Source organism: Arachis hypogaea, chromosome 20 (genome assembly GCF_003086295.3).
Source record: "Arachis hypogaea cultivar Tifrunner chromosome 20, arahy.Tifrunner.gnm2.J5K5, whole genome shotgun sequence".
Lineage (NCBI taxonomy): Eukaryota > Viridiplantae > Streptophyta > Magnoliopsida > Fabales > Fabaceae > Arachis > Arachis hypogaea.
This window is the reverse complement of record NC_092055.1, coordinates 4,536,525-4,545,781: the sequence shown is the minus strand read 5'-3', so window position 1 is coordinate 4,545,781 and position 9,257 is coordinate 4,536,525. Positions and strand designations below refer to the sequence as shown.

Here is a 9,257-nt window from a genome sequence, read left to right as displayed (position 1 = left end):
TATCGTTGAATCTTTTTTAATTTTAAGCCAATTTCCTCGTTGATTTATATCAACGGTTTATTAATAGTTTAATGAAAATCAAAAGAAAAAGAAACATTATAATATGCGTGTTATTTGATATATCAATGAAAAATATATTAAAAAAAATAAATAATAATAATAATTATTATTATTGCAAAAGTCAACGAGGTTAAATTCAACTGGCAAATTAAAATTTGCTTCTAGTATGGGATACTCATTCACACAAATCTTGTTTAGCATTTAATTCTCCTTTCTCAATTGTCAACTCAGAAAATGTTATTATACAAAAAGTAATGTTAGGTAGTAAAAAAAAAAGACAGTAAAAATTTATTTTATTTAATATTAATTAATTATTGTAGTAATTAATGAATATTAAATTAAAATGCTAATGAGTAATAGTTCAAATGACATAGTCTCTCTATACTCAATTAAAAAGTTACGAGTTCGAGTCTTCTATGTGATAAAAAAAAAATACTAAATTAATGAATACTAAATAAGATAAATTATGACTCTTTTTAAATAATTTTCTTTCCGTTATAATAAATCCATGGTTACAAGTTATAACTCAACACTATTCATTATTTGACTGAGGAAACTTCAAATACTATCCAATCCAAAAGGCTCCTTTCTATTCTTACACATGATTTTCTTCAATCTTCTTCTCTTGTTCTGAACCAAGATGATGAAGCACATGAACTCGCAGCTTCTTCCACCATTTCTTGCATCAGTTGTTGTTCTTTTGAGCTCAATATCTGCCACTGATTTTGTCTTCAATGGCTTCAACTCCTCTGATGTGTTGTTGTATGGGAATGCAACCATTGACTCAAGAATCCTAACCCTCACACATCACCAAACTTTCTCAGTTGGTCGTGCACTTTACCATAAGAAGATCCAAACCAAGAAGTCAAATTCTTCTTCCTATGTCTACCCTTTTTCCACTTCCTTTATATTCTCCATGGCACCTTTTAAGGACACTCTTCCTGGCCATGGATTTGTCTTCATCTTCACACCAGTCACTGGCATATTCCATGGTACAAGCACTGCTTCTCAGAATCTGGGGCTCTTCAACTTCACCAACAATGGAAATTCAAGCAACCATGTGTTTGGTGTTGAGTTTGATGTGTTCAAGAACCAGGAGTTTGATGACATAAGCGCCAACCATGTTGGAGTTGACATAAACTCTCTCACCTCTGTTGCATCTCATGATGCAGGGTATTGGCCAGATGAAGATCATGATTCTTTCAAGGAATTGAAGCTCAACAATGGTGAGAACTACCAAGTTTGGATTGAATATGAGGATTCTTTGCTCAATGTTACCATGGCAAAGGTTGGTATGAAAAGGCCTATGAAACCTTTGTTGAATGTTTCTCTTAACTTGTCTCAAGTTTTTGTAGATGAGATGTTTGTTGGATTTACCAGTTCCACAGGGCAATTAGTTGAGAGTCACAAGATTCTTGCTTGGAGTTTTAGCAACACTAATTTTTCATTAAGTGAAGAACTAATTACTACTGGTTTACCCTCTTTTGTTCTTCCAAAGGATTCAATTTTCAAGTCAAAGGGGTTTGTTGCAGGGTTCACAGTAGGTATCTTCTTTGTTGTTTGTGTCTTTGTTTTGCTTGCAATGTTTTTTATTCGGAGAAAGAGAAGGCTTGAAAGGAAGAGAATGGAAATGGAAGATTGGGAGTTAGAGTATTGGCCACACAGAATGACATATGAAGAAATTGAGGCAGCAACAAAGGGATTCTGTGAAGAAAATGTGATTGGAGTTGGTGGCAATGGTAAGGTCTACAAGGGTGTTCTAAGAGGCGGCGCAGAGGTGGCCGTGAAGCGAATATCACAAGAGAACGACGGCGTGAGAGAGTTCCTAGCAGAAATTTCAAGCCTTGGAAGATTGAAGCAGAGAAACTTGGTTGCTCTGAGAGGATGGTGCAAGAAAGACATGGGAAATTTCTTGTTAGTTTATGAATACATGGATAATGGGAGTTTGGATAAGAGAGTGTTTTGTGATGAGAGCATGATGCTGAACTGTGAAGAGAGAATAAGAATCATCAAAGATGTGGCCTTTGCTGTGTTGTATTTGCATGAAGGTTGGGAAGAACAAGTTCTGCATAGGGACATCAAAGCCTGCAATGTGTTACTTGATAAAGATATGAATGGAAAGCTTGGAGACTTTGGATTAGCAAGAATGCATAGCCATGGCCAAGTTGCTAGCACAACAAAGTTGGTTGGAACAGTTGGTTACATGGCTCCAGAAGTGATCAAGACCGGACAAGCCTCGACTCGCACGGATGTGTACATGTTTGGAATCTTGATTTTAGAGGTCATGTGTGGAAGGAGGCCTATGGAAGAAGGTAAGCCACCTCTTGTGGAGTTTGTGTGGGGACTAATGGTTAAAGGGGAACTAATGAATGCACTTGATGAGAGGTTAAGAGCTAAAGGAGACTTCAATCTGCAACAAGTTGAGAAGGTTCTTCAGTTGGGATTGTTGTGTGCATACCCTGAACCAAAATCAAGACCAAACATGAGACAAGTTGTGAGTATTTTAGAAGGGAAGAACAATGAGGGAGGAGAAGAATCAGAGAATGAGAATGCGGATACTTGTTTGCTTCTAAAGTTGAAATCTGGGGATATTTTTTCTGAGTATTCTAATTATTTTAGCTATTCAACACACCCAACATTTGAAGATATTCGCCAGTCTAATACTTCTTCAATGTCTCTTACTTGGTCTAAATCTGTAGTTGAGGGTAGATGAATCTTTTCCCATCAATGCAACTATGGAGATGATGTGTTTAGGTGATGAATTTTTTGATCCATTTTATCACATTATATGATTGATGTAAATAATGTATCAGAGCATAAATGAATTGATGAACATATGATTGTGATCTAGTAATTCTTTTTAAACTCCTTGATTATATTATTGAGGACACTTTCATAGAAGAAATCCGGCTGTCAATTTTTTTCATATTACATGATGAGGAATGTTTAGCTTTTCTTTGGTTAACGTAAAGAAGCAAAATAAGCACAATGTTTTATTTATTTTTATGCTGTCTTAAGATTGCTGTTAGGTGAAATTTTTTGCTTATTCTGCACCTAATAAGCTAAAGAAAAGAAAGATACACATTACATAACCAAATGGTTTAAATATCAAAAGGCCACATTCCATAATTTCTGTCTTTCCATCCATAGCGCATTAGTGCAGCATACTTTTAAGTTTTGTGTTGAATGACCAAATTCTACCACCCTCAATGGTGAATGCTCCTGTACCAGAAAACTGTTTCTAATTTCATTCTAAGTATAACTTTAGTTTACATTGGTTATTTATTTATATTGGAGCAATATAAGATTAAGTGATTGACACTACCCACTATTACAATTATTAATTGTTAGTTATTCTTGTGTGTTAGATCTAATCTAAGAGCTTGTGTTTGGGAACCATGTGCTTTATGCCTTTTCATGTTCTTTTCATCCTTCCTCTGCCTCAAGTTTTGGGGTATCCTAGGGTGGTCAAAACCATGTACTATTCATTCATAAATTTGTCCCTAAGGCTGCGTTTGTTTCTGAGAACAAGACAGGATAAGACACTGAGAACAGGACAGGATAAGACACTGATAGACAGAGACACAAAATTTTGTGTTCTTGTATTCTATTTGGTGATAAATTAGAACAAACTATGAAAATTCAATTTATTCTTGTTTTTTTCATTCAAAAAATTTGATATGAAAAATTAACAAGAATAATGAAAGATAAAATAAAAAATAAGTTGTGTCTCTTGTTAGTGTCTTCGTGTCCTTTTTGTCAGGATGGACACAAAATATACTAATTCAATTCAGTGTCTCTGGACACATTGTCTCTGTCCATGTCTCTTCTGCTAAACACGATTTTGTATCTCTGTGTCCCTGTCTTAGTGTCCTATCTCTATAAACAAACGCAGCCTAAAATATCAAGTTCCTCTTAATGTAAGATGCAATTGGCAATCTAATGGTGGATTAAACTTGATGTATTGCTACATCAAATAAAACTAGGTGCATTCTAAAGTTTAGTCTGAAAATTGGTATCAAATATTTTCTATCTCATCTCATAATTCTTACAGTGATAGCATGTTTAACCTATTAAAATCATTTGGATGATCTTATTTTACCAACAAACTAAAACTCCAAATCAAGTCTCTATTAAATCATTGCATGTATTTGTGGGATGATTCCTCAGTCATTCATCCTTAAACCAAGGAGAACATTTTGGTGTTTTAACATTCCTTAGAGCCTTCCAAACAACACTATTACACTTGAATCCAGACCCAAATGCAATCTGGCAAACACGATCACCCCTTTTCACCCTTGAATTAAACTCAAGGTATGCCAGTTCATACCAAATGCTGCTGCTAGAAGTGTTGCCGAATCGCTCCAACGTCTTCCTTGACGCTTCCATGTACTCCTCAGTCAGCTCCAAATTCTTCTGAATCTCGTCCAGAACTTTCTTGCTTGTGGCCAGGATGCACATGTGCTCGAATGCCAGCTTGTAATCCGGAATGTACGGCTTTGTTTTCCTTTTCTTGAAGAGCAAGTTAGTGAAGAAATGAAGCTGCTCTGAAACCGGTAACACCAGAGGGCCTAATGTGGTTATGTTAGCCTTCAATGCATGCCCTCCAATTTCAGTTACATCTTTGCTTACCGAAATGCCCTTCCTTCCTTCACTATCTTCCCTTTGGTGTATACTTTTGTGGCTTCTATTGTCCATTCCCTTGTGAGTTCTCACCAACTACATAACAATGTCCATAGTATCATTATTTAAGATGTTCCAAAAGTAATACAGCGAAATCTGATTGCACGACCGTGTAAAATATTTACCTGTTTGAGTTCATACTTGGCGCGCCATCTATGAAGACGAAAATTGGATAGCATGACGGCTGCAGCCCCCATTCTAAAGAAGCAATTGGGAATAAGCATGTCAATGTCATTGCCAGTGTACCATGAAGAGCTCACAACTTCAGTGCTAACTACAAGGGCATAACTGCTTGGATATGCATCAAGAAGGTCTCTAGCTAGATCAATGGCCGTGACACCGGCGGCGCAACCCATGCCGCCGAGGTTAAAGCTGTGTATATCATGTCTAAGCTTGAAATGGTTTATGATCATTGATGAGAGAGATGGGGTGGTATTTAGTATTCCACAGTTTACTACAAGGATTTTGATATCATTTGGTCTTACTTTTGTGGCACCAAGGACTTCCTTAACTGCTCCAAACATCACCATGGACGCCTCTTCTCGCCCATCCTTCAACGAGGTTCTATAACCTGGCCGGAAAACTCCCTTTGGCATGTAGGTCTCGTCGCCTATCCCGGATTTCTTAAGAACTCGTTCTTTAAACTCAATGGTAGTATCATTGAAATTCCCAGATTTTCTAGCTAATTCAATGAACTCTGCCTTGGACACCTGCAAACAATGTCAAAACCAAAAAAAAACCATCAATAATGATATGTTACTAGCTTCAAGTTTGTTACTTGTTACAAGCTATGAAACAGGGACACTTTGTTGAATTGCCTTGTTAGTATATTTGATATATTTTGAACACAGACATTTATTCCATGTACATGCTTAGTTTTTATATTCAATTGTGTTTTAATAAAAATAAAAAAAAATCGAATACATTTAAATATCACCTGGTGTCACGCATGTCTAATCTTATTATTAATTTATATTCTTAAAACGAATTTTGAAATAATATATATTATTATTTATTAGAATAAAAAATTATTTAAAATACTTTATACAATTAAAAAAAAATAAAGACATTTAATAATAAAAAAAATTATTCTAAAAAATTATTAAAACGATTTAATTATTAAAAAAAATTAAATTATTAAAATTATTAAAAAAATTAATTTTTATAACATTTAAAAACAAAGATTAAATATTTTTTTATAAAAAAACAAATATACACTTATGTTATTCTTTTATTTATTTTAATATTAATTTATATTTTAATATCTATAAAATATTAAAAAATTATTATAATTTATCTAAAAAATACTTTATATTAATATATATATATATATATATATATATATATATATATATATATATTTATTGTGTCTCTATCTTAAAAAAAAATAAAATTAGTATATTTGTCTATCTCGAATGGGGTCATATTTGTTTCCGTGTCACCTGTCAGTGTTTCATACGTTTCAAGTCAAAGTACATAAAAAAAATAGATAAAATTTAATATATATAATTGATTAAATTATATTATTTTTATTAAAATTAAAAGATAAATTGATTTGGTTAAAAAATTAGTAAACCAAATTTTGAAACTGATTCAAATTAATATTCTTTTTAAAAAAATTACTACAATAATTTTATTATAGAAAATAAATAAAATATTTTTATTATATATTTTTTGTAATTTTAAAAATCTTAAATTCTAACCCTATAACTACACAAAGAAAAAAAAAAGGAGTTAGAATTTAGGATTTTTAATATATATATATATATATATATAAAAGAATATTTTAGTAATTTTTTATAATAGAAATATTGTAATTATTTTTTATAAAAAAATATTAATTTAGATTAGTTTAAGGTATAATTTATCGATTTTTTGACCAAATTAATTTATCTGATCTAATTTTAATAAAAATAAGATAGTTTAATCAATTATATATATTGAATTTTAATTTTTTAAAAACATCTTAAAAAAAAGAGATTTTAACCGTCTTTATATCTAGGGGTTCCCAAAAAAGTTTTATTGAAAATCTAAAGGCGAGTTCAGATTGCGTTTTGATGGAGTACCTTGTATTGATTTGGAGGGCGAAAACATGCGAAATCAAGCAAATAGGTAGAGCGAGGAGTGAAGTCAATATATAGATAGAGGAGGAAGAAGAAGAGTGGTGAGATGAATAGAGCCTCAGTGAGGCCATGGTTGTGATGAGAGAGATCTTGCCAAGTGAAGAAGTTTCCAAGATGAGCAACTAAAGCAGCAAGGAGTGGTGGTGCCAGCATCATTAACAAGTAGAGACGATGAGTAATGAGGTATCCATAACCCAATTTCACATATTTTAGGTTCACTGAACTAAGAAAATCTGGCATTCTAGGCCTCACTCTCACTGAGAATGACAGAGATTCACCATTCTGCACAATCTCTGTCGAAAACTCCTCATTTTCTTTTGACATGGGGAAATTCAAGTTATTATAGTTTTAATGCAACAAGTTAATGATAATGAGTATTGTTGAGACTTGAGAGTGAAGAATAATTAATAAATAAGAAATACATAAGCAACATGTGAAAAATATTGGACGGAAAAAAAGTTGATTTGATATACATATTTATAGGGTTGGATTATGGAGAAACATAGATGGTAGATGGTATAATAAGTTATGATAAGGATTTTAAGGAGCATGCAAATAGAATAGGGACATACATCAATTGTGCATGAATGCGTAAGACAAGCAGATTTGCAGCACCATTGAATTTGTATGCAATTATGGTAAGAGTAATTATTAAGTGCATGAATGCGTAAGACAAGCAGATTTGCAGCACCATTGAATTTGTATGCAATTATGGTAAGAGTAATTATTAATTGGAGGATGCTCTTATAAAGATGCATAAAACGTCTTTTTATAAAAACACTTATGTGTCGCATTATTATTAGATGTATTAATGAACTGGTTATTTTTGAATTTTTTAATAAATTAGAATAAAATCGATTTTTTATAACAATAACAATAAACTCAATTGTTATTAGATCCGGTCGAACCGACCAATTTACATAAACCATTGGATTATGATTTTATTTTGTTTTTTTTTAAACAAAAATCAGGATATATTTATCTTTTTATCACAAAATTTAAACATGATCCGATTTAAATTGTGTAAATCGATCGGATCAAATCGGGTTTAATAATTATAATGCGGATAATTGGGTTTATTATTGTTGCTATAATAAATCAATTTTGTTTTGGTTTATTAAAAAATAAATTATTAATCAGTTTAATAAAAATGTCCAATAATATCATGACACATATAAACGTTTAAAAAAAAGACATTTTTAGTATTTTTATCGAAGTGGTCTCTCTATTAATTAACATACTATGTTTAATAATTAAAATTCCATTATTCAATTAAAATATTGTATTATAAGTTTATTATAAAACAAATCATTAATTCATTATTGCTCTGTACTACATTATGCATGCATGCTTGTACTAATTTGAATAATTTTATCTTGGGGGTATACTCGTAATAAAAAAATGACTCTTGTTAATTTTGTTTAAAATATATTTATTATTTATGAAACTCACTAAATTTTATATGTATATGTCTAAATATGATAAGTTAAACTAGTATTTTTAGGAAAAGAAGTTTGAGTAACTTAAATAAATAATCAAATAAGATTTAACCAAAATTATAATCTATGATTTATTATTATCTGGCCTATTATCTATTTTTATTATGTATTTTTTTATTTGATGTTTAGCTATCGTCTTTCATATCATTCTCTTATATATATTTTTAAAACTCTTATTTTTTATCAACTAACTGTTCCTTCTGAACGCTTGGGTTTTTTTCTTCCCACTAGGTGGTATATTATCAATCCTTCTTTTGTATTTTCGTGAAGGTTTTTGGATAGTTTTTTGAAGCTTTTTGGCAGCAAATCATGTTAAGAAAAATTAGCCCAATAAAGTCTAGGCCTGCCCTTTGGACTTATGAGTGAGCTCTGTAGTAACCCATTGCAACTTTCTATTAATTTAGACCAAAAAACAATATTTGAGTGAATACTTATTGCGGCCATGATAATTTTTTCCAAGGACAATGAGGTTTCAATAAATTTTTTTTTTAGTCTTTAATTTTTTACTTCGTGAAATTTGTTAGCCTCTCCATTAATGATTTCTCTTGAGTTAACAGAGCATGCTTACTTACATGACACATTAATCAGTCAATTTGTTCATTAAGTGGTAATTAGGATTATCAGATTTTTTATTGGAGACTTCGTTGTCTTTCAGAATAATTGTTAGAAACAGTTTAGAATATTTTCCTTTCTATTATTGTTACCTTTTCATATACATTGGCTAAATTTGTTGTGTAAAAATTGAAAAATATTAATAATTTTTAAATTGGTTTTACTTATAGAAATTAAATAAAAAAGATACATATTAATAAGAATGACATCGCTAATTGTTATTATCAGTCTTATCTATTTGTTATTAGTTATTCCAAAATATTAAAATTTGAATTTTTTA

General features: G+C 31.2%; 2 protein-coding genes across 2 annotated transcripts; one reads left to right on the top strand and one right to left on the bottom strand.

Annotated features, from left to right (window-relative positions):
• The first annotated feature begins 330 nt into the window (after window positions 1–330).
• LOC112784347 (L-type lectin-domain containing receptor kinase VII.1) lies at window positions 331–2,965 on the top strand. Its single transcript, XM_025827514.3, has one exon. The coding sequence runs from the start codon at window positions 701–703 to the stop codon at window positions 2,771–2,773; it is 2,073 nt and encodes a 690-aa protein (XP_025683299.1). The 5' UTR covers window positions 331–700; the 3' UTR covers window positions 2,774–2,965.
• A 1,162-nt stretch (window positions 2,966–4,127) lies between these two features.
• On the bottom strand, window positions 4,128–7,283 carry LOC112782345 (3-ketoacyl-CoA synthase 15). The gene is made up of 3 exons (XM_025824699.3): window positions 6,810–7,283; window positions 4,869–5,453; window positions 4,128–4,779 (listed from the first exon to the last, which is right to left on the bottom strand). Exons 1-3 carry the CDS (start codon window positions 7,188–7,190, stop codon window positions 4,231–4,233), a joined length of 1,515 nt encoding a protein of 504 aa, XP_025680484.1. The 5' UTR covers window positions 7,191–7,283; the 3' UTR covers window positions 4,128–4,230.
• Window positions 7,284–9,257: the final 1,974 nt, after the last annotated feature.

Bases quoted from the DNA above. Each gene is read 5' to 3' on its own strand.
- LOC112782345 (XM_025824699.3), bottom strand. From the start codon at position 7,190: ATGTCAAAAGAAAATGAGGAGTTTTCGACAGAGATTGTGCAGAATGGT. The intron at 5,454-6,809 runs GTACTCCATCAA...CATTGTTTGCAG, and splicing joins GCCCTCCAAATCAATACAAG to GTGTCCAAGGCAGAGTTCAT. The intron at 4,780-4,868 runs GTAAATATTTTA...ATTGTTATGTAG, and splicing joins CCAAGTATGAACTCAAACAG to TTGGTGAGAACTCACAAGGG.
- LOC112784347 (XM_025827514.3), top strand. From the start codon at position 701: ATGATGAAGCACATGAACTCGCAGCTTCTTCCACCATTTCTTGCATCA.